The 23,115-nt window shown below is 44.5% G+C and overlaps 1 protein-coding gene across 14 annotated transcripts; it reads right to left on the bottom strand.

Moving 5' to 3' along the window:
• Window positions 1-1,330: 1,330 nt before the first annotated feature.
• Window positions 1,331-23,058, bottom strand: EXD2 (exonuclease 3'-5' domain containing 2). Of its 14 annotated transcripts, none has more exons than XM_075030491.1 (13): window positions 22,377-23,058; window positions 22,139-22,275; window positions 21,309-21,424; window positions 20,145-20,668; window positions 12,819-12,853; window positions 12,445-12,586; window positions 11,272-11,528; window positions 10,091-10,217; window positions 8,961-9,286; window positions 6,532-6,638; window positions 6,175-6,310; window positions 5,063-5,419; window positions 1,331-3,890 (listed from the first exon to the last, which is right to left on the bottom strand). In XM_075030491.1, the coding sequence occupies exons 4-13, from the start codon at window positions 20,151-20,153 to the stop codon at window positions 3,674-3,676; spliced, it is 1,713 nt and encodes a 570-aa protein (XP_074886592.1). In that variant the 5' UTR covers window positions 20,154-20,668; window positions 21,309-21,424; window positions 22,139-22,275; window positions 22,377-23,058; the 3' UTR covers window positions 1,331-3,673. The 14 variants fall into 14 exon arrangements, with proteins under 14 accessions (XP_074886592.1, XP_074886593.1, XP_074886585.1 ...); XM_075030492.1 differs by having other exon boundaries at window positions 20,145-20,317; XM_075030484.1 differs by having other exon boundaries at window positions 12,445-12,853.
• Window positions 23,059-23,115: the final 57 nt, after the last annotated feature.

Genomic DNA, 23,115 nt, shown 5'->3' with positions numbered 1-23,115 from the left:
TGAGGTACTTCTCAAGGCTAACCGTGTTGCCTTCACTGAAAAAAAAAAAAAAACAAACCACCAAGACCACCTTACAGATAGCGTGGAGTTCAGATACTCCCTAGGGAGCCAGAGCAATAGAAATGCAACAGGAAGACAGCTTCCCATCCCTGCCATTAGTGAATACCAAACAGAGAAAAATGTAAGAAGCCCAGAGGGATATGTCGTCTTCAGTCCTGTCAGTCATGGATGTGACAGCTGGGACCTTTAAAGACTGTCAAAGGAGGGAAACCAAGGCACTCCAAATGCCAAGTCTGTCAGCGGCATAATTAACATGTCATGTACGGTTTGCTCAGAAATGCAGCGCTTACTGCATCTCCAACTACCAGACTATCAAAAATGCTGCTCGGCTGGTAATTCCTGCACCTTGCAATAGTGTCTAAGTTACTGCAAAGCCAAGAAAAAGGCAAACTGTAGAGTTTGGGAAGACAGAAATCAGTTTGCAGCCCATGGGGAAAGGCAAGCTAACCTCCCACAGGGGCTGTTGGTACTCCTGCTCCAGAGGACCGTCTCTGGAAACATGTACCCAGTCGCATTCTTAGAAAAGCACATCTGTTTCACGTGGGCAAAACACCTGAAAGAAAAAGGATGGAGGCAAATTCTGCAGGGAATTCATAAGCCAAGACAGGTTTGGGGACCTAAGCAGCTGGAGCATGCTCCCAACTAACCTGCAAGAACCAGTTTGAGGCAGGTGGCATCAAGTACCAGGTAAAAGGGAAAATTTCTCTCCTCCATCTCTGGCAGCGTACCTTGGGCAAACTTACAGACATAAAGTGATAACCGATGGAAAGAAAAATCCCATGTTGTGAAAGCCAGCCCACACAGAGGGGCATGGCAATTCTCTCTCTCCGCAGACAAAAATGGATGTGCATGGTTTAGTGCAGGAGGGTCCTAGTATAGGTAAGATACTTGGGGCAGCCTAGATGAATGCTCAGGTTGAGCAAAATCTAAGTTTTTGTTTAAAAAAAAATGTAATCTGTAGCCATCATGACTGACCAACACGACCAGGCCAAGGACAGCACCTGAATCTACCGAGAGCCTCAGAACAACAAGTCAAGTATACCTGAGCAAATTTGCTATCGCACTGCGTCGAAGTACAGTATTGCTGCCAGCTCTTCCACAGCTCATCTCAGACAGATAGGGAAGTCACAGGAAAGGGAAACTCAGAGGGTGAGGTCCAGGTGTTACTGTAAGGAACAATGGACTTGTAAGGACAGGGTGAGACACAGGGAAAGAAGAGAAAAAGCAGGCATGTGAAAAAGGAAAAAAAGAGCTTCAACAGTGGTAAGTCTGGTAAAACAGCAAATTTTTACTGAGTGTGACAATTAGCGATGAAGACATACAAGAAAGTTTTACCTATAGACTGGCAGAATTTAAAATCATAATCATATAAAAATAATCTATTTCTGCACAATAAATATATCACTTCCCCTCCTCTTTCAGGCTGACTTAAAATGATGCAACTTAAGGATATCTTACAAACAACAAAGAATCTTAGTTAAGAAAATATTCATAAAGGAAGTTTTCCTTGCAAATTCCTATTTCTGAACAAGTGATCTGGAAAAAAAACCCACAAAACTCTTCAATGATACCACTGATTCCTTAAATTTAGAGGACGTGTAGTCCAATTCTTGTGTCAACATCATTTTCTTATCTCAACAAACAGAAAAGACAGCAGCCCTGTGGTCATCCCATTGGTTCCATCAAACAAGGACAGCTTTATCAGGAGTTCCTACATCAGAACAAGGAGAAAAAACAAAGCAGAATGAAAAATTGAGATGGACACCTTTTACTCCTGATTGTTGAAATGGAGTTTCTGAGCCATGCAAAGATCTCTTGCCACCCTGATCAGATGGCACTGAAGACAGGAGATAGTACTATCTGAACACATGCTCAAAATGCTTTGGAGAGAAATAGTTACATCCAAGCTGCAGGAGGTTCTTGCTGATTCTTGCTGAGATTATAAGCAGCTGTGTGAATGAGCACAGAGACAGAACACATTTGGCTAGATCAGTTTTTGTTAAGACCCATCAGTGGCACAGGAAAGGAATAGAATTGCCCTTATAATGAGAAAATGGTCTCATTTGCAGCTCTGTGATAAGTAGTATATATCATGACTCTTCGATTCCTTGTGCTTAGGCTGTTACTGCAGCTCCTCTGTTATGGCATTAACGTACCATTTGTCCACAGCTCCTACTTATCTCAAACAGTCTCTGCTACAAACAGGTTTTTCACCCCTGGCCTCTGAAATTTCTTGAATTATCTGATAAGGGACAGTTTCAGCCATGATCACAGCAGGCCCAGGATTCTGCCCAGATGTTATAATAAAATATGGGTCAACTGTGCTATATGCAGTAGTGTGAAGTACGGTAAGGGTTTTACTGAAACTTCTTTACAGAGACCTATAGAAGTTGAGCACAGTTTCATCATTCAGGAGAAGCACACTCATGTCATGCAATCAAAATCATCAAAAGTGATTTCACAGAAAGGGCTATGTATTTTTAAAAAGTTATATTTCACTAAGGTCTAGCAACAGGCAAAAACCATGAATATTTAAGAAAGTAAGACAGCAACACATTTTAAAAAACCAACAGTAATAATTAACACACACTAGCTTGTATTTTCAAAGCATTTTACAAAAACTTGAATTAATTAAGCCTCACAACACCCTTGTGAGATAGTTAAGTATTATTAGTCCCATTTTAGAGACAGGGAAACAGGCATGGAGAGAGTATGACCTGCTCACCACCACACATGTCAAATCCAGGAACAGAACACCAGATTTTCCAGTTTTCTGCCACATGTGGTCTGACCTCTTAAAAGATGCTGGTCTTTAAACGACATTTGTTTCCTCTCATCCCTTTTAAGACACCCAACCTTCTTTCAGTCTGACATGAAAAGGTACCCGCAAGAGCTATTCATGATAAACAAGTGGAATTAGGAAAGAACATTTTTTTATAGACTGTGCATTGCTGCAAGCTGTTTAAGAAAAGACTTGACACGGGTCCTTCCACACTGCCAGACTCAGAGTGTTGCTTCCCATCAGGCAACTGCCACCAGGAAGCTCACTGAGGTCTATCTGCAATGCTGATACAGCTCAGAATCTGCAAAAAAAAGAAAGGTAAGGTTTCTTTGTCACTTCCAAACAAGGAATCTCTGTCTGGCAGGGAGTCTTCTCTGAGAAGAACTCATATGAATACAACTGCACTGAAAGCAAAGAGAGACTTTTATCAGGAGACTCTCAAAGTGCAGCCAAGGGCGCAGATGTATTTGTCAGAAAACCTGGAAATGTTCCTATATTGTGCTCTGTGTCAAGAGAGATGGTCTGGAGGCATCAGACATCCTGGGGGTTAGAAAATAACTCTCCATAGTCACTTTGAGAAGACAAGTTCCCTTAGCATATCACTCTTGCACTGAACCAGGCAGTGACAATACTAGGATTAAAAATTCCAAACCCCCTGAAAATTCAAGTCAACAGATTTAACTCTATAAAAACGCCAAATCTGGCAGATCTACTGCTGCCTGTTTGCAAACCCAGGGCCAGGTGTTAGTGGAGACATAGAAATAAAAACAGTCCTTCCACCTTCAGTTACATATATCCATTAGACACTATCTAGAGTCCAGAAAGTTAGTTTCACGACAGCTCGATCTGAAGATCTTCCCCATACTTTCGGATCAGCTTCACGTGGTTATGGTCCACTGACCACTGCTCTGGGAGGTGCTTGGGCTGCATGCTGTCCAAGAAATGCTGCCGCCAGCGTCTCTCCAACTGCATAAGGGAGCGCAGGCCTCCTTTAGCAAAACACTGCACCACCTTCAGTCCATGTGGCATGTAGCTCTCATTGCAGATCCTGCCAGGACACAAGCAGAGTTTATTTTCACACAAACCCACTGTCAGACTCTAGACCTGTCTCCAATGAACAGCAAGACACTGAAGATGCTTTCAGCTGCAGAGTTTAATTACAGACACACAGTAAGCTAACCAAGAGGGAGAGTTTTAAGTTTTGCTTCAACGCCAGACTGCTTTCTGGAACACAGTCACACTGGGAAGCTGGTTTCTTTGAACTGAGAAAGTGTTCTTTTATAGCAATGCTAAACAAAGCTCTCAAGGTCCATTAAAAGCTCCTCAGGAGACAGATTGCAAATTTCTCAAGGCAAGAACTATATGATACTCCAGAGCCCTGAGCCTGCCACTGAATTCCCTATCTGGATAGGTTCTAACATTGGCACATTACAAACAACAGTGAGCATAACAAGGAGAAAATACTGACTTCCTGCAGACAGAGACCAGATACTAGTTAAGAAAAGATATTTGAGGAGGCTTTGAGAAAGAGTAGGAGGAGGATTTCTGATATGATTGTCTTTCAGTCTCCCTCCCTGATTTGTCCTTTAAAAGAAGTATAAAATAGCGGAGGAGAAGACAGAGAGCAAGAACCGAAGGAGATTGCTAGAAAAGAAAGGGAAAGAGGAGAAGAAACAAGAGCTGCAGTTCACAGACCACTGCTGGGTTGAGGGGAGAAAGGGGTAAACAAAAACAAAACCAAAAACACAGTAAGAAATGCAGAGTGTGCTTGCCTGCTTAGAGCCTTAGGCCACAGCACAAACAATTAGCTTCTTCCTATCCTTGCTTTCTAGTTAAATGTATCAAAGTACTATGAATCCAGACTCTGCAGGCTTATACAAGTGATAAAGTTATGCTTTTAGAGACTCATTTTTCCTGTGCACATCAACTCCTAGTAGTCTCAAATTCAGACACTCCTTAACTTGACACCATTATTTCAGGGAAGATACCTCAATATCCCAAGGACACCAGCAAGAGGTTTTGTCTTATTTTCACTAAAAGGCTTTGGGAGGGGAGGGAAATCAGCATGTGTGATCCTCAGCTCTGCAAATCCTGCTGAATTTTCTTTTATTTTACTACAGTACTATTGACCCAAGGCTCTGTGTGTAAACAACTTTTTGTTGAACTTATATGCCAACATAAATGACTAAAATGCTACATCTACTGTTGGGCTTGTTATACCTGGTTTCCAGACCAGCTGCTTCCTGGAGCATCTCTGGGGTGACTACCTCTGTGTTAAAGAAGTCCTTGATGCTTTGCAGAAGTTCTGCCCTTCGGGGGTCAGGCAGGCTGTCTGCATTCAGCAGGGCTCGGGCCCCGGAGCGCACTTGCCTGCGTAGAGGATCCTCCAGCAGACGCACGCCTTCCTCAGAGCCGATGGGAGCACCAAACTCCTCAGCCAGCTGCTGCTTGAGATGGTTGTCATAGTAATTGGAGATGGCATGGCAGGACGTGCAGAGTAGGAGCACATCATGGGAATTGTGGTCCTTCATCTGGATAGGGAAGTGTCTTCGGTATTCGTGAGGAACAATGTTCTTCCTAGGGAAGACAAACCAGCCAGCTCATTACATTTGCCTGCAGCTGCTACTCCCCAGTTCCTCCTCTTCCTGGCCCACAAAGTGTCAACTAATACTAAAAGTCCAGGAAAACCAAGATCACCAGGGTCAGGACCCTCAATGCAGCAATAGGTTCTGCAACTTCTTTTTATTTGTACTTCTCTCTACAGGTTTGCTGTGTTCCTTTTTTTTTTTTCCCCTTCTAAAAATTCATCGCTTCCATTTAAAAAAACATGAAGTGATTCATACTGTAACAAAAAAATAAAGCAATGCACTATGAGAAGCATACCTCTCAAACAGTAGCAGCTGCGAAGACAAAAATCTCACCCTTTGTGACCTCATGGGCTTTAGGCTCACCTAAACCTTTCAAAAATACAAGGATTAAGTAGTGGAAGGAATAGTACAACTGTTTTCAGAAGGAGATGCCATCAGAACAGTGTGTGTTGGCATACTGCTGCCCCCTGTCATTCAAACTGCAGCACATACACATTCCATACGCTTTGTTCTCTCCAAGGGCCGACACCTCCTGCCTCTGTAAGAGGAAATGCTGGCCTGTTCAGTGTCAAACTTACCCACAAACATATGACTACAGAGCATTCAAACAGCGGTAGCCCATCCAGGCTGTGAACAAGCATGATGTTTCAGGCCACTAACCATGCTTCCAGATGCCAAACTAGATGCAGACCTCAGTCCTGTTTTAAAAGATGGATTTTTCTCCTATACCACTAAACAACTCACCGGATATAGGACTCTCGCTTGCCACATACAACACACAGGTTCTCTTTGACTGTCAGGTAATAATCAACTTGAGACTCAGGACGTCCTGAAGGCTCAAACCGCAGCTTCACAACAAACGGGTCTGTGCTAACTAGCTCTGAAAGGGTAAAGGCAAATAGAGAATATTCAAGACAAATTTGTCTTTGAAAGCTAAAATAACAATCCTAAAACACAGGATTCATCCTAGTGAATCCCCAACAGTATTTCCAATAAGAAAGGATACAAAAAAATTAACGCCCAGTTACGTAAGAAACAAGGCAAAACAAACAAACAAGCAAGCTGTATTTCAAATACTGACAGGAAAATTGGTATGCTTACCTCCGATCCCCTTATCCAGATACCACTGAGCCTTCTTGCGATCGCAAGTGCACAGGGGCTGTCCATCTGGAGCATGCAGGAAGCAGTTGTCATACAGTGGAGATTTTCTATGAAATAAGGGCAGCATCACAGCGACTATAATAGCATGCCAAAAAGACAGAGTTCTCTACAGCCATGTGTTCCACACTGCAACTCATGCAGCCTCCTCCAAATCACAGGAGTGCCCCTAAACACACACTTAAGGCTGCTGAGCACTACAAAGGCTGCTGCTAAGGGAAGCAGAACATCTGAAAACTTACCTGGGGTTCACCAACTGACTGTAAGATATCTTTGCTCTCCTGCTGCCAATAGAATTGTAACTCTGAATCCCGGTTTTCAAGAGATGCCACCAATGATGACAGCATTTTCAAAAAAAAAATTACATTAGAAAGCAAAAGAGAATTGAAGTCAAGAAGGACAATGAGCTAAGAGTAAGCTAAAAGAGAGTGTCAACTTACAGGCAAGGCAGTTTCAAGGATCCGTTGCCTAAGCCCATACTTTAATGTTTTATTAAGATAACTTTTCTAAAACTTAGTGTAAACAGCAAGTACTTCATTCATCCAAGAGAAATGCTGTAAAAAGGCTCCTGCAGCACTGGGAACCCGAACACACGAGCCCATGGGAACAACAAAGCTGAGCTGAGGCCCTCTGAAACACAGGCACCTGACCTTAGTCAGTAGCAAGAAGTCCTGCTTGAGTAGTCTCTGGTGGTTTATGGCAGTGTGTGGAAGGGCTCTGTTTTGCAGGAAACATTTCATTACTCTGCCAACCTCCTTCAAACAAAACTCAAGAGCAGAGCAGGCTCAGCTCAAGGAGCACCTGGGAGGAACTGGCCAGAGATACAGACATGTCACAATATGCTGTGGAAAAGTTTCCTTTCTTCTTCCCAGCAAGATCATATAAATAAATACTCAGCAGAACTCTACCAGCTAAAAAGGTTGATTCACAGGCTATGTAATCTGACACAAGGATTTCTTCTGAGGTCCATGGGGTGAAAAAAATCCAACAAAACAATAATGATACAGGAGGTCTCCTTCCACTGAGCATCAGCAGTTCAGCTGCTTTGAATAATTCCCAACTCTAAATGAATAAACATTAAAACTAAACAGGCTTATAGAAAGGAAGAGTGGAAAAGGACTTTTGAAATCACATCCAGTCTTATTACAGACCAGAGCCACGCTGCTGGAGATACTGTAAAGAAGAGTTAGCCTACAGATCTCTCATGAAGTCAAGCACCATTAAAAACAATAAAAAAAATAAACAAATGTGGGGAGATCTCAATTTAGCTTGGAATGCAATTTTGCTTAAATTTTAATTCTCCCATGAGGTGCAGTCCTTCTGTTTGTATGACACAGGCTCCAACTGAAAAAAAAAAAAAAAAATCTGGAGGGACTTGCTGTGTACAACACAATACTATTAATGACTGCTAATGAAATCAATATTATCAACTGCATTAAAATGTCTCCACTGCCAATCCAATAAACTTGAAAAGGAGAAAATAAATACTAAAATGACTAGTTTTCTTTCTAAATGGTAATCACACAATTTTAGTTCCTACATCCAGTGATAAATTTTTAGATTGTATCCAAACAAAAACAAGCATATTGGCTCTCCACATCTTCTACTACATTGAACTTAAAGAGACTTCTCCAGCTTGTTTTAATTGAAAACCAACTGAATTCTCATTAGCAAAAGGCTGTAAGAATTTAGGATTTGCTCCACAAAATCGCCTGCAGGACAGGGATCCTGGATCCAGCAACAGCTGCCTCTGTAAGGCCAAAGTAGTAACGTTTCCTCCTCTCTCTCCCTGGCCAACACAGAAGCACAGTGCTTTGATGCTGCCACAGACTGTTCCTTCCTGTGCCCTCTGGCACCTCACATAACGTGTCCCACCCCTCCTAACCTCAGCTTTCAGCTCTGCTCAGTACCCTGACATCTCTGTCGCCACAGTGACCTGGGGCAGCACAGTACAAACAGCAGTCCACGAGGCGGATCCCACTGAAAGGACAAGCTCTATGCAGTTGCCGCCTTTTCCCTGGAGGAGACAGGGCATAGCTGTCTGGGCAGTAAATGCCACCCAAACAGCCAACCGCCTCCTGCTGGGACTCTGCTCTCCAGCTAATGCCTCCACAGGAGAAGGAAGGTCAAAAGCTGAAGACAACCCCTCAACCTGCTCATGACCTAGTAAAGATCCAAGTGCTGCCCCCGCTTTCAATACCACCTAGAGGGAAATGAGGAAAACAGAAACAGGATCTGGCTTCCATGACTGTTAGATCCTGTGTTTCCTTTCCTAGCTCATACTATCCCCTTTGTTTAATGAATAGAGCATGAGGCATCATTCAAAGTTTTCCATCTGTGGTGCAAAGAGTAAAATGTGCTCATAAACTTACCGTGCAGAATATCCCACACCCAGAGGCTTTCGCTTCTGCCTCCGTGGATCTCTCACTTGCTGACTGCCAGAGGACTGGCTGTTCACCGAAGATTTCCGATTCTTTGTTTTCTGAGGGGAGCGTCCCTCTCCACTCTTCTCCTCTCCTGTGCTGCCACTCCTTCTTCCTCTAAATGGGATATCCACCAAGCCCCGGCATTTACCCAGCACGTTTTCCCAAGCAGCGGCAGAGTTTTCACCTTCAGATGTAGCAGGGAGGCTGGTAAATCCCAGCAAATGGAAGAACAGAGCCACTGAGACCTGGGCATCCCTAGCAGCATATAGAACCTGCAGAAAAACGTAGACATCGAGATACTGACAAACAGCAAACACTCCCAAACATTATCAGTCTTTAACAGTTGGTACAGTAAAGCAAGAAGCTGGATATATTTCCTTTTGAAGTTCACACAAAGTTCTGGCAGTTGAGTGACACTTTCGTAACATCACCACAACCCACATTTTTAGGGTCAGTCAGACTTGAAATACTCATGGGTGCCCCCAGGAACTGCAAAGGACTGAAAAAAATTCAGGTCAGCCAGGCATTAAACACCCTCCTGCCCCACCAAGCCCTCTCTAACTAATAAAAAGCTCCTTTTTGACATACTGTCTACAAATATTCAGTGTGGTTATTTACCCTGTCACTCCCTCTACTGGTCACTGATTTTGTAGACATCTGCAGCATGACTGTAAAGGAAGTGAGCAATCAGAGAAACCATAACGGTCTAAAGATGGTCAACAAGGTTTCCAGGGTGTCTCTCTAATATTGCACTCACTGCTACAGATTGGAGGAAAGAAAGTAATAAAAAGGTGAGGTTTTGGGTGCACAAACACTTTTTCAAGGGATCTTCCCTTATAGATCTTTCAGGACTAAAGGAAAACAAGGATCAAGAATGCAGGGAGAACAGCACAAAATTATCTGCACTGAAAAGGAGGGAAATGCAGGCACAGAGTCTGAAATTAACTTCAGACCACAGTCACACATAAGGTTTTGAGGCAGAACTCAAAGGCTCAGATCTCCCTGTTGTAATGCCTCTTCTCTACTAATAAGGTTGCTTTTCCTCCCAAAACACTAAGTTGAAGTGGAAGACCCACCTGATCGTGTGTCAGTTCTTCTGCCTCCCAGTTGCTGCAACGCACGTGAGGAGACTTGTCAAGTGGGCAGTTCAGGACATTTTCAGCTAAAGATTTCAGGCTAAGGCAGTTGTGAAGTAGATCCTTCCTTCAGTTTAACAAAGAAAGTGGAACAAACATATTAAAAACTAAACTATACACCCATGCAAATTCAGATGGCCTCATACCACCCTGAACCTGCCAAAACATAGTGCACATGATGCATGACTCCCACTCAAACAGCATACAGTTGCCTGTCAGCTTTACAGACCCTCTCCCTCCCCGCCGCTAGAATGTCCTTTCCAGATTTAGTAATTATCTAGTGCCTGCAATAGGCAAAACAGGCAAGGCTGGGAGCTGGTAACATTTAAGGCTGAAGTGTTTGGCTCTGCACTACCTACTTCTGAACTAAACAGACCTATGATAGAGTGATGGACCGCCTGCCCCAGGGATTCATGAGGAGCATGAGAGCCAGGAATGACTCAGAGGAATCCTGGCTACTAGTGACAAGAAGTCCATCCTCAGTGCTAAAAAGGCACCATCAGGTCAGCAGTCCCATGCCCCAGATCACTAACAACACACCCAGACATTTATATACTTTATGAGAAGAATACTCCCAAGTAAAACATTTTATTTTAGGAAGAATGAAGGATGAGAAAATGGCATCATAATTGTAACCTTTCAATGGAAGCATTGTTATTAAGAGACAAAATTAGAGCTGGTTTATTTAGTAATTTTTCAAGAAATCCTGTAATTCAACAGTTCCACTTACATGCCCTGGCACACTTTACTCTATACTTCTAGGCAGTGTATTCTAACATCTGTTGACATGGTGATCACTCTCATTACGTTACATCACTGTGCCTCGACTTCTTAAAAGCTGAAGCATGATACTCAGAAAAGTCCCTAAGGGTATTGCATGGGAAGATTAACAGACACAATTAGCATATGAAATCTTCATGAAGATTTCACTTCCATTAAGACCATAAAATAGAAGCATGACATGTTCTTGGGCTGCAGCTGTCAATGCCCATCCTCTAAAACCACACTGAGAACTCCAAACCTACCTGCCTGGTATCACTCAGCGTATGCAAACTGCTTTTAAAATATTTCCAACTTAAATGATGCCTCAAACAGAGCTGCCTCTGTCTTCAGACACTCACCGCTGTCTCATGGCTAAATACCGGAGATCCACGCTCCCTTTGACTGGAAGACCATAATCATGAAGTAACTTGCAAGCATCTTCCCAGCATCCTACCCCAACTTTCAACACAGCACTATCTGCCATGATGTCCAACAGGGTCTTTGGGATAGTCTGTCCACTGGAAACTAGCCTGGGCAACCGAACAAGAATGCAGAGGCCACTGGAAGAAGCCATCTGTAGGAGGGATACAGGATTTGCTTTTCCCTCCACAGATACCTGAAATACAGACAAAAATCAGAGTCTGGGTTACAGTGTTATTAGCAGTACTGGAGCCAGAACAAGTTGCAAAAGAGGCCACTGAAGACAGGAAATACCTATCAGTTTATACAGTCAAGTATTGTCACGTCTCAAATTTTACTGCAAATTATGTGATCTGTTTCACAGTATTACTGTCCCCAAGCTACTTCTTGCCACACTCCTACAAGAGAAACTTTTCCCCTTTCACCCTTCCTCCTCATAGCTGAGCTGGTGGAAGAAATCAGGCACATTTCTCAATCCACATCAGCAGAAAGCCACCCACTACATAACTGTTTATGGCAAACACATTAACTGTGGCTTATACTAATGACTGTGGGGTGAATAAATTTCCAGCCAAAATAATGGCAAAGCCAGGCTTTATAAATGACTCAAAGCTTGTTTTGAGAGTTCACACAGGCAAATGTACAACCGGAAGAGGAACTTTGCTTTCTGGTAGTCCCAGTGAGTTATATCTACATATCGGTATTATCATCCTTTTTGGATTTATTATTCTTAAGAAATTGTTTCTTAAGATGTACCTGGATTTAAAATAGCGTAAACCCAAGCTACTTGTAGTAAATCACCTTTAGAGAGATATTATACAAAACACATAATGCTATATTTAGCCATACAATTATCACTACGTTTAGTATAGTCAACTTATCACAGAAGTTCAATAAACTAATACAACTAGTGAATTAAAAACTTACAGTCAGCACACTTAAACGTGAGAAGTGAAAATTAGCAGCTACTTTACTGCCGTCATGACAGACAATCACACAGGCGGTTTCAATAGTCAGTCCTGTTGTATCCATTTAAGAAAAGGAATCACTCCACCCTCAATGATTTCCCATTGCAATTTGCAGTTTAAAGGAGGTGCTTCTTGATCACTCACCCACTCGCAATCAATTCCAAGTACTGGCCACTTCTCCAGCTCCTTCTTCAGCAAAGGTTCAACACGATCCCACTCCTCCTGCTCTGAAACTATCACTATGTCTGCACCAGGGGTCCTCTCTACCCAGGAAAAGGTGGGAGATCTGAAGAAGGAAAGCACCTCCTTATCCTCTGCCTTAATCAGTTTCTCATCTCCTGAGTTTGTAACTGCTTCCTCTTGCTGACTACTACAGCATGCTTTTCCTTTCCGACGCTGGGTTGCTTTCCACAAAACCAGGCCCCCCACTGCAACACCCAGCAGGGTCGCCAACGTAATCGTCACTGCTGTTTGCTTGGGCATTTTTTTTTATCCCCCTTTTCCCCCCTTCGCTTTACCCGCTCAAAACGGCATTGTAGGATTTTATCATGGCCTGCAAAGAAAAATGAGAGAGGTGGAAATTAAAGACAACTTAATGAAATGTGTTGAGAGGTATTAAATACACCCACTGGTATCATAACGAGGTTCTAGTCACAGCTCGCGATCCTGACAGAAAAAGGAGTGGGTCCCACTTTGATAGACTGGGGGTCAGGGGACAGACTGCTGCAGTGGTGGACTGGGCAGTAACAGGAGCCTGAATGCTGCTGTTGATCACACCACCAAAGACCTTAAAGGGAATCCATTGATTTATACTGGTGCAACTGGATGCTTCCAGAAACTCTGATATTCCAAAAATAAACTACCCAGGGCTTATATCAACACCTTTTAGCTCAGTTTGGAACCAGATCAACCTAAACAAGGATAAGGCAAAATTACTGCAGAATAAGCACGTCCATTCACGCATTAGTAAATAACAAGCATTGTCCATTACATTCACATCCATACTAAGGTCAAATGGCTCGTCAGGCATTGAAAAGCCCTAAAGAAGCAGCATCCGTTTATAACGCTGCTTTCCCTCCATCATGCAACAGCTTAGCTCCCCTTCAGTAACCTGAAATCAGTCCTGCCCCTGCACCCCCATCTCCCCAACCCCACCGCGTTACCCTCAAAGGTCTGCTCTTTGGCACAAGCAGAAGCTGCGGCGTGGGGGCCACTACAGCCCCGCGCAACCGCTAACGGCGTTCAGCGCACGGGCACCTGCCTCAACGCTTGTGAAACGACAGGTTCGTTTACTCTCACGTCTTAAACCGAGCGAGAAGACGGAAAGCAAGGAGGGTCACCCGCACCTGCGGCCTCTCTGCCCGGTGCAAGAGCTGCCACCGCTGTGGGAACCGGGGGAGGCAGGTGCGGACCCCCCGGCAGCCCGCTTCTGCGGATCCCGACAAACCGCCCCTGCTCAGCCCCAGCGTGGGCCGAGGAGGCCCAGGCCGCCCTCCACGGGGCCGAGGGCGACGCGCGGGGGCAGGCCGGGGACGGGCTCTGGGACGGGGGGCGCTGCTCTGGGCCGCCCCGCAGGCCCGGCGGGACGGGGGCAGGTAGGGGCGGGCCGCAGCTCCCCCTCAGCACCAGGGCGAAGGCGCTGCCCGTTTTAGGCTCCGCTGGGAAGCGGCCCGGGTGCCGCCCCCGCGGGGAGCGAGCAGGCAGGCAGGCGGTGTACGAGGGCCCGGCCGGGGAGGCCGCGGGCCCACCGGCCTGCGCAGCCGGGGCACCTACCGGCGCGGCCCGCCCCCGGGATGCGCGCAGCAACCTCTCCCCTCCCTTCCCAGCCCCTGCCGCGCCTCCGCCCGGCCCACGGGCGCCCCGGCGAGAAGCTCGCCCGCCCGCTACCTGCGTCTCCGCAGAACGGTCGATCTCCGGCAGCGGGAACCCCCCCCGCCGGGTAGTCGCCGCGCACACCGGGAGGCTTAGAGTGCCGGACGCTTCCTTCCTCTTTCCCGGCAGCGCGAGTGGGCGGTGGGCGCCGCCATGTTGTACGGCACCTGCGGGGCGGGCAGCGGGGCTGCCCGCCTCCTCCTCCGGCAGGAGCGGGAGCCCTGCGGGGCAGCCGGGGCCCTCCGCGCCGGGGACGCGAAGCGGGAGGCAGGGAACGGAAGGCGAAGAACAAAGGCGGACCGGAAAGCCAAAAGCAAATAAAGCAAATCGTAGCCACCGCCAAAGCGGCAAGCTGGGAGAAAACGAAAAGGGAACAAAAACAAGTGAAAAGGATTAAGAGTTTAACAGAGGAATAATTATGGCAAGGCTCGGGTGCGGGGAAGAAGTATGAACGTTAGAACCGTGACACCACAACGCGTGGACAATGAGCATACAGCCAGCTGCCACGTTCAGGGTTATCATCATCATCAAGTCTCGAGGCCAAGCAAAAAGCAGACAAATTCCCAGCCCAAATTCCATTGCAGCTGAAAAGGATCTCAGCACCCAATTTCTTCCAAGTCCTTTGCAATTCCCAATATTTCCCAGTTTTGGTGCTGTTAGAATCCCAGCTAGCTGCATCTTTTTGAAGGAGATGCCGAAACCACAGGAAATACTGCTTTAAATTGCTTTGACAATTTGAGAGTCAGTGTCACATTTAATTTTGTTTTAACTTTGCCACTTGTAATCATCAGGGTAGGAGGATCTCCCTAGCAGAGACTTGGCATTCAGCAGATTGTCTGAGGGGTGCAAAAAAGCAGCTAATGGCTATCATCACGGAAAATCTCTACAAAACCAGTATTTTTTCTGTTGAATGCTCACCTCCCCACCCACCCCTCCCTTCTTTTTTTTTTTTTAAACTCAGGAATGAGGTAGGGACCAATAGACAGTAAACGAGGGACACAGCTGGTTTCCTGAAGAACGCTTCTCTGAGCAAATAAGGCTCTCTCCCTGTCAGAAATAAGATGACCAGGCCATTAAAGCTTAAACAGCTGCTTGTTCTAGGACATGGTCTAAGCCAGCATGGTACCATAATGTAAGGTCTCACTCGTGGTGGGGTCACATCTGGAAAGTTTGTTTTCCATTGACTTGTGCCTGTATTTTGAACGTACAAATGCTTTATACCTGAGTTACCTGTAAAATAAGTCTTTCTGCAAAGACCCTCGATCTTGCTCTACAGTGAAGAAATTCTTATCCATTTTTATATTTATCCACTGGGTGTTACAAAGCATTGCAATCTCACACACTGCAGTAACTCACACATCTTGTCTCTGGTTCATTCTCCTCTACAGGGCAGGTCTGCATCTCCCTTACAGTCACAACCCGACCACAGCTTCTCCGTCCATCCCCTACGATCCGATGCACCAGGCACAACTGACCAGTTGAAATGGAGGTCACCGAGCAGGAGCCAGAGCTACTCCGAAGCTCATCACATGGCTCATGCTCAGGAGAAAAGTGTATCATCACATGCATGCTCAGGAGAAAAAAGCTGGAGGGGTCTGGCTATAACCAAGTTCCCACAGTCGGATGGACATGTTCTCCCCCCTTCTCTCCCTCACCTGCCACCCCACCCTCATTCCCCCCTTACCGCCACCCTGGTCAATGTATAATGCTTTGTTTTACATGGACATTGTAATCTAGCATAAACCTGGATAGCCACTTGGAAGGGTAGTCCCACATTTCCTGTTCAACCTGATTGACTGCTCACTCCCTGCTCCCGCACCAGCGTTTCTGTAATGACAGGGTCAGAGAATCAGGGAACTGATCCAGCTGTAACCTAGTTCACAGAAAAAAATCTAACATCTGGGGACACAACAGGCTTATTTCAAGGCCCAAGTGACTCAAAGGAGACCCACGAAGCTGATGTGGCTGGGGTCCAGGATCCATCTGCCCTGTTACAGGGTAGGCAAGGCATTCTTAAGAGGAACTCTATCAGAGCTCAAGATGAGTTCAGAATAGTAACCAAATCTGAACAAATCTGCAAAGTTTGTTCGTAGCTGGACCCATTTGTAATAAACTGTCATCCACCCAGAAATCTGAAATAGACCAGTTTTTCCTTTTACAAATTGTTTATTTTAGTTCCTAAGGTAATAGGAGCTTAAGTTTAAAGTTATAAAAGAGAGAAAAACAATAGAATACCCCAGCATTTATTACACAGTGGAAGTCTCACAGAGTATGCTATATAATGAACCCCCAAGTCTAGCTTTTCTACAATAACAGGATTGTATCCTTGGCTGCATTTAAAGCCTTTTATTTTTCATGGCATCACTGACATGAACAGAGTCCTGTAAACCACTAGTCTCTTTTAACAGTTTGTCTTCCTATCTACATAGCCATTTATTCAAGTATAAAGGTTAAATTAAAAATAAATGAAAGCAACTGATGCTTGAGTGCACTCTGGCAAAGAAACAAGTTCCCAAAGTCTGATGGGGACATTGCTGCAGATGAGAAGGTAACCAAGTGAGTAAATACCAACTGCTGGCCTAGCCTTACTTATGAGAAATCTGTTGCAGCAGGTAACTGGAAGCCTTTACATGGTAAACAGCAAGATTTACTTTTCTTTCTGTCTCTGCAGCCTGATCCAAGATCTCTGCAGAGGTCTCTGTCAAAAGACTCATTTTTAGCCTGATTTCCTAAGGAAAGAAGGCTTATGCAATTACACTGTCTGTTGGTGTTTCTGCCCGTGGGTCCCCTTCCTTTCCCCCCTTTCCTTGCCAAAAAAGCATGTTTAAGCCGTTGCCCAATTCCATCTAAATTTGTACAAAGGTAACTTCTGTGAAATATAAAGCCAAATTGATGAAACAGATCCTAATAAAGCTGTCACTGATAAAATGGCAAGCATGTGCAAACACTGCTTAATATACATATGAGAATCCACACAGCAGTGCTACATCAGGACAAGTCCATAGGAAACCAGGCTTGTTCTGCTGATCACAGAAAAAAAATTATTTTTATAATCACATTAGCTCATCCCTTAACAGGGAGAAGACTAGGGTAAATGACTCGATGTTCAAAAGAAAAATCAATGATCGTGGAATATCAAAGGGATGAGGCTCCAGTCAAGACTTAAATTGCTGTTAGCAGACAATGAGCAGAGAGCTGCATGTAGTCCCCAGTAGCTCATTAATAACACTATTTGGGGCCTCATCCCAAGCTACAGAAGAAAGCCAAACTCGCATTTCAACTCCTAATGTGATTTATCTTCCTCATGTCAATGCTAGTAACCGCATGACTACAAACAAGTCATTTTGAGCAGGGTTTGTTTTAACAGGGCTGATACCAGGGAGGCAGCAGGACCGTTTCTTTCATCAAAAAGTCAGAATGAGATCGGTTTCAATCAGCTGTGAAGCCACATCCTAAAGGTGGAGTTTCACACTGCAACAGGTTGGATAGAAGGTTTAGCTCCTGCTGAAAAGGCAATTCTGCTGCCCCCTTTTACCTGTAGGCGTTCTTCTACTGCCTCACTTTTGCAAACACTGGTGCCAGTTTGATTCAAGGAATTAAGTGAGCAGAGAGCTAGCACAGCAAAAAAACAGAGTTTTCTTCTGGTTTAACTCCTTGAACTAGCTCACCATAGAGCCAGATCTCAGTGAAACCACATCCTAAGCCAAAAGATGAATCAGCGGTAACTCACTGCAAGGATCTGCCAGAGTTTGCAGGTTTTGCAAAGAATCTGAAAAAACTGCTCTCAGAGGTGTGAGCTGCCAAAGTGATCCCATGAGTATGAATTGTATTAACATTGCTCATCATCAACATATTTCTTCATTAATTGCCAACTCTTTCATTGCTTATGTAGGAACAGAGAGGAATTTCACAATTCGATTTCTTGAAGAGCTGCTTAACTTGCCCCAGTGGTTCAGTTCCAGAAGGCAAACTAAGTTGGCCTTGCAGTTCATGGCTGCTAAGAAGGTGACATCCCCCATCTCCCAAAACTCCACTCTCAGCTGGGCACTCCCAGCTAGCCTGTGCTGATTTTGGCACTCACAGGGACATTTCCGTGAGCCGAATGAGCTCAGTAAAATGGCAGACAATCAGGTCCAACAAGTAGCAGCATCAGCACAAGGAAAGGGACAGAACACGCAGCCACGAAGAATAAAGCCACCTTTCAGTGGCCACAAGTCATTAGATTGGCTCAGCTGCATGTTAAAGTGACATCTTTAGCTGAACAGCCCCAAGGGGAGACATTTGAGAGAACAATGCTTGTTCTTCCCACCTTTCTGGTCCGTGAAATTAGTAAGCAAAAGGAGAAAAGCCCAGAAGCCATCTAATTTCCACTAGAGGGAATAAATTTGACAAGCAAAATTATTTTTAAAAAGTGATATGGCTAAAGTATGACATAGTCTCCTTGGTTTACCCTCCTTTTGTTTCTATTTCCCCTCAAAAATAAAAAGATGGTATAAATAAACAAACTAATAAAAGGCTTGACTCAGCCCCACTTTCCTCTCTAATAACTGCTTTCTCTCTTTTTGACTTCTAGACTCACTCCATAGACATCTAACTATCAGTGTCCAGACTTCTCTGTTTCCACTCTGGATTAACCACAGCCATTCAAAGGTTCGACAGAGCTCAAAAAAATGTATTTAAACTTCATCCTCTCTGACCTGACATAATCAACCATGCTTCCCTTAAAATCTTTTCTTTTTACCTATTTAAGCCTTCCTTCCAAGTGTTCTCTGACAGACTCTCCAAGTGCTGTATCCTTGGTCTTCTCCTTTTACCCTCCCACGTTATCTCTGAGTTATCTCATCTGAAATACAAATATAACTAACATCTCTCTGCAGATGATTTACAGATCTGCTCCTTTCTCCAGAGCTATTTCCCTCTATTCAAACTCAAATTATAGCCTCTTCTCTCTTCTGTGGATGACTAGCAGGAAGTTAAAGCTCAGCAAACCTGGAACATGGTTCCTTCTCTTCCCTGAAAGCCCTCTTATTACCTTCTCTGAGCGTATGTGTGGATAACATCACGAGTCTACCTGCCACTCAAGCTTGTCTGTCAACTGTCAGCTCTGACTGAAACCTCTTTGTAGATCCTAGCAGCCAGGGTACATCTAAATTTTCAACTTCTTCTATACGGCATCTCTAAGACAAAGGCCTTTGATCCATCTGTGCAACTAAGATCCTTGTTTAGGTCTCTTGCTTCCGTACCTAGACTGCCCCAATACCTCTCCCTCCAGCATTAACCAATGCAGCTTGTAACACAACAGCCATCAACTGCTGTAAATGCCATGATCTGACAATAAAGCTCACTGTAGGCCTCCTATTAATGATCAAATACACCACAGTCATCAAATGGAAACCACTAATGCAATTTAACTCATTCTGCCAATTCAAATTTGTTCAGAAAAAATGTTGAAAGGATAATTTTGTACCAGCAGACATTAAAACCAGATCAGGCATTATCAGTCCTTCCAGAGGCAGAACAAAAACTCTGTAGCATGGGCAGAAACTAATGTGAGAGCAATGTGAGACCATGGCCATACCTGATCCAGATCAATTTAGTACTGCTGGGAGACTGGGCTCTGCACAGCCCTGGAATTAGCAATTCTGAAACCACAACCCAAGATTGTTTACATAGATCATTACTCTGGCCACATCTCTGTTTGAGGCATTCTGCTAGTTCCTTCTTCTGTATTGCATCAAACGTTATTTACTCATCTTCATGTCCAAAAGCATCTACAGAAAGTCACCAGCCTGTTCATCATCTCCCATTTCCTTTCCAGTTGACTCCTCCCCTCTATTGCCCACTTGTTGAAATTCCAATCAAAACATTTTTTGTGCTTTATTTCCTGCTGCTTCTGAGGCATGGAGGACACTATAAAACATCCTACAGAATTAAGCTGCTCAAGCAGTGCGTACAAACAGACTCCAACTTACTCTGCCCATTGAGTCTGGCCAGGCTCAATCCAGTTTGGTCTGTGACATTCGAACAGGCTCAGTACAGCACCCCGCGAGCTAACACGTCCAACAGAGCAGTAACTTGTTGAAGTCCAATCAGTTTGACTAAGTACCACCCATACCTCAATTCCATTCCAAGCTGCAGAAGGTTCCTATTAAAGTAGAAAAAGATGCTTCATTGATGCTACTTCAGGATGACTCAGGCCAATAGTGTATGTGTTTTGAAGAGATTACAGCACTCTGGCATTATTAACACAGCAACACATTATTTTCAAAGGAAAATGTTACCAGTGCAGGTCATGATAATTTCTTTAGGTATTACATTCAAAATTAATTCAAACAAAGGAATCGGAGAGTGAAAAGAATGCTTACCAACACTTTCTTTTTTTTAACCTGTATGGTCATGTAAGAGAATATTGCATTTAGCAGAACAGATTGGCAGTCTTCTATTATTTTTCTTTCAAATTCTGACAACATGATACCTTCTTTCTGACTGCTTACAACTGTGATTTAAAAAAAACAACCCTCAGTTAAATCATTTCTGAAAATCCTAGCACTGAGGGTTTAGGAAATAATTTTATTTCTATTTTTTCCATGTAAGTACACAGCTTTCCTAGAGACTGGATCCAGAACATGGACAAAAAGCACCAGAGATTTTATTGTGATGCAATTCAGATGAAAGGCTCCTACGCCTATTTATTTCAATACAGAAACCAAAGATATCCAACCTGAGCAGTACCTTAGGAAACAGGAAAAAACAAGCCACACGTTCAAGGCCAGATTGGATGGGGCTTTGAGCAACCTGACCTTGTGGACGGTATCCCTGCCGATGGCAGTGGGGTTGGAACTGGATGATCTTTAAGGTCCCTTCCAACCCAAACCATTCTACGATTGCATAATTCCCTAATGCATTTCTGGAAGATCTCAGATCGTATGGTGCTGTGAGCTATACAAAAATTATAGAGAATGGAATACAAACTGATGGACTCAGTTTAGAGTCTATAGGTAGAAAAATGTAATGCCACTTACCTATGTTGGGAATTCAATGTGAGCAACAGTTTCTGATATAATTGTAATGGCACAGAATTTCATGGCATGCAAGCAAAAGAGCTATAAAATATGATGTATACCAGTGCAATTTACCTGTGTCTGAAGTTAAGGTAATAAACACAAATCATGATGGACAGGGTCTTTGCCTGTCTATACTGAGGCTTGCTAGACCTGTTACATAGCAATAGTTGGCCATCAGCAACTGTTAACTGGAAAAAAAAAATCTTCATATAGCTCAGATTCAGAAGAGATTAACTGTTCTTCGTTTTCACTTCAATATTAATGTTGTTATCATTCTAACAGAAAACTGTTAACAGAGTGTGTCTGGATATTCCTCTCAAATTATTATTATACCTGTAATTAAGTTCTGATATTTATACCTATTGATATCACATATAGAAAAAAGTTATATAAAAAGTTGAAATGTAAGAAATGTTCTATGTTTTGTATACATTTTCTTACTTTTTTTTCTGATTAGAAGGAAAAGTTTGTTATTTTCTTTTGTTGTATGTTAAAAGTAAGGCTATAGCGTTGTCAACTAAAAAGCAGTTTATAGGACTTCATGTTCTTTCTATAATCTTAACCAAGAAGAACCCCAAAGCACTTAACTGACTTTCTATAATGACATAATTTCAATTTCTACTGAAAAGCTGTCACTGGAACATAGCAGCAGTCTAACAGTACTCAGTAACATTGCCATACCACAGTTTATGTCAGGAAGCCTTTTTTTGTTTGTTTGTCTTAATGTTTGGAGACTCCTAATTCCCAGCAGGTACAATTCCACACAAAGAAGGCCAGGACTGTCAGGCTAATTCCTCACCTTCCAAAAACTCTATCTTCCCTAGGTACTGGTGCCAGTTCACCTGTGCCTGTGGGGGAATACAGGCCTGAAAGTTTCAAGCTGCAGGTCTGGGAGTGCTCACCTTGTGCGCAAGAGTACGCAGTCAGACGCTGTGAGGTGGGACTGCGGGCTCCGCGCTGCACCTCACGGACGTTACTCTTCGTATGACACTCCTGCTATCTTATGTGGCATCGGATGTTACATGTGAGGGACAGGGCCCTACGAAAAACAAAGATTTTTTCCCCCACAAACACACAGGTTAGGGTGCCTTAAAACGGTGAAGGACAACACAGAGCAGTTCCACCTGTTTAGCCAGCTACCTTTTAGGGCTTTGTTGATACCGAAGGGTAAGAGAAGAAAATCCATCTGCATTTCCATCAGTCCTCTGGGGCTGCAGAGAGGTCTACTTACTCATTTGAGAAGGGGCAACCCTCCTATTTTCAGTGTTGCTCAGGTAGGAGCAGGAGAGAGCAAGCAATAAAACCTCAGAGAGCCGCGTAAAAACTCTCTTAAAGAAAGAAAAAAAAAAAAATCAAGAAAATTCTAAAGGCATAATTTTTGGAAGTCCCGCAGAAATCACTCAGCGTTCACGGAGGACAACCCCCACCGCAAACCCTACGCGCTGGGGTTATTTGTTTCCTCATCCTCCCTCCGGCGAGTTGTCGGCAAGACCCCGCGGGACTCCCCTCGCACCCCGCGGCGGGCCGGCTGTGGCCCCGCCGAGCTCCCTTCCCCTTCCCCTCAGGTCGGGGACGGCGCCCGCTCGCGGCAGCGCCGGGGCCGTTGGCGGCAGCAAGCCCCTCAGGCGGGCCGGGCCGCCCCTCAGGCAGCGCAACGCGGCGGCAGCGGCGGCAAACGTCCTCCCGCAGGTCCTCAGAGTGGCGAATTTCTCCGTCCCCCCCCCTGCGCCGTTCCAGGAGCGAGTTAAAAAGCGGCGGCGGCGGCGCGACGTTAAAGCCGGGCCGGGAGGCGCGGGCTGCAGCTGAGGATCAGCTGCTGAGGGGAGCGGGGAGGAGCCAGCGGGATCAGGAAGCGGCGGAGTGTCTAACACCTCACTGC

This window comes from Buteo buteo, chromosome 6, assembly GCF_964188355.1.
Source record: "Buteo buteo chromosome 6, bButBut1.hap1.1, whole genome shotgun sequence".
NCBI lineage: Eukaryota > Metazoa > Chordata > Aves > Accipitriformes > Accipitridae > Buteo > Buteo buteo.
This window is presented reverse-complemented; position numbering and strand designations above follow the sequence as displayed.

What these genes read in the sequence shown, in the direction of transcription:
- EXD2 (XM_075030484.1), bottom strand. Translation starts at nt 12,783, where the DNA reads ATGCCCAAGCAAACAGCAGTGACGATTACGTTGGCGACCCTGCTGGGT. An exon ending in TATTTAGCCATGAGACAGCG is followed by an intron (nt 10,218 to 11,271) that starts GTGAGTGTCTGA and finishes GTTAAACTGAAG; the next exon opens with GAAGGATCTACTTCACAACT. An exon ending in GCAGCTGGTCTGGAAACCAG is followed by an intron (nt 3,891 to 5,062) that starts GTATAACAAGCC and finishes GTGTCCTGGCAG; the next exon opens with GATCTGCAATGAGAGCTACA.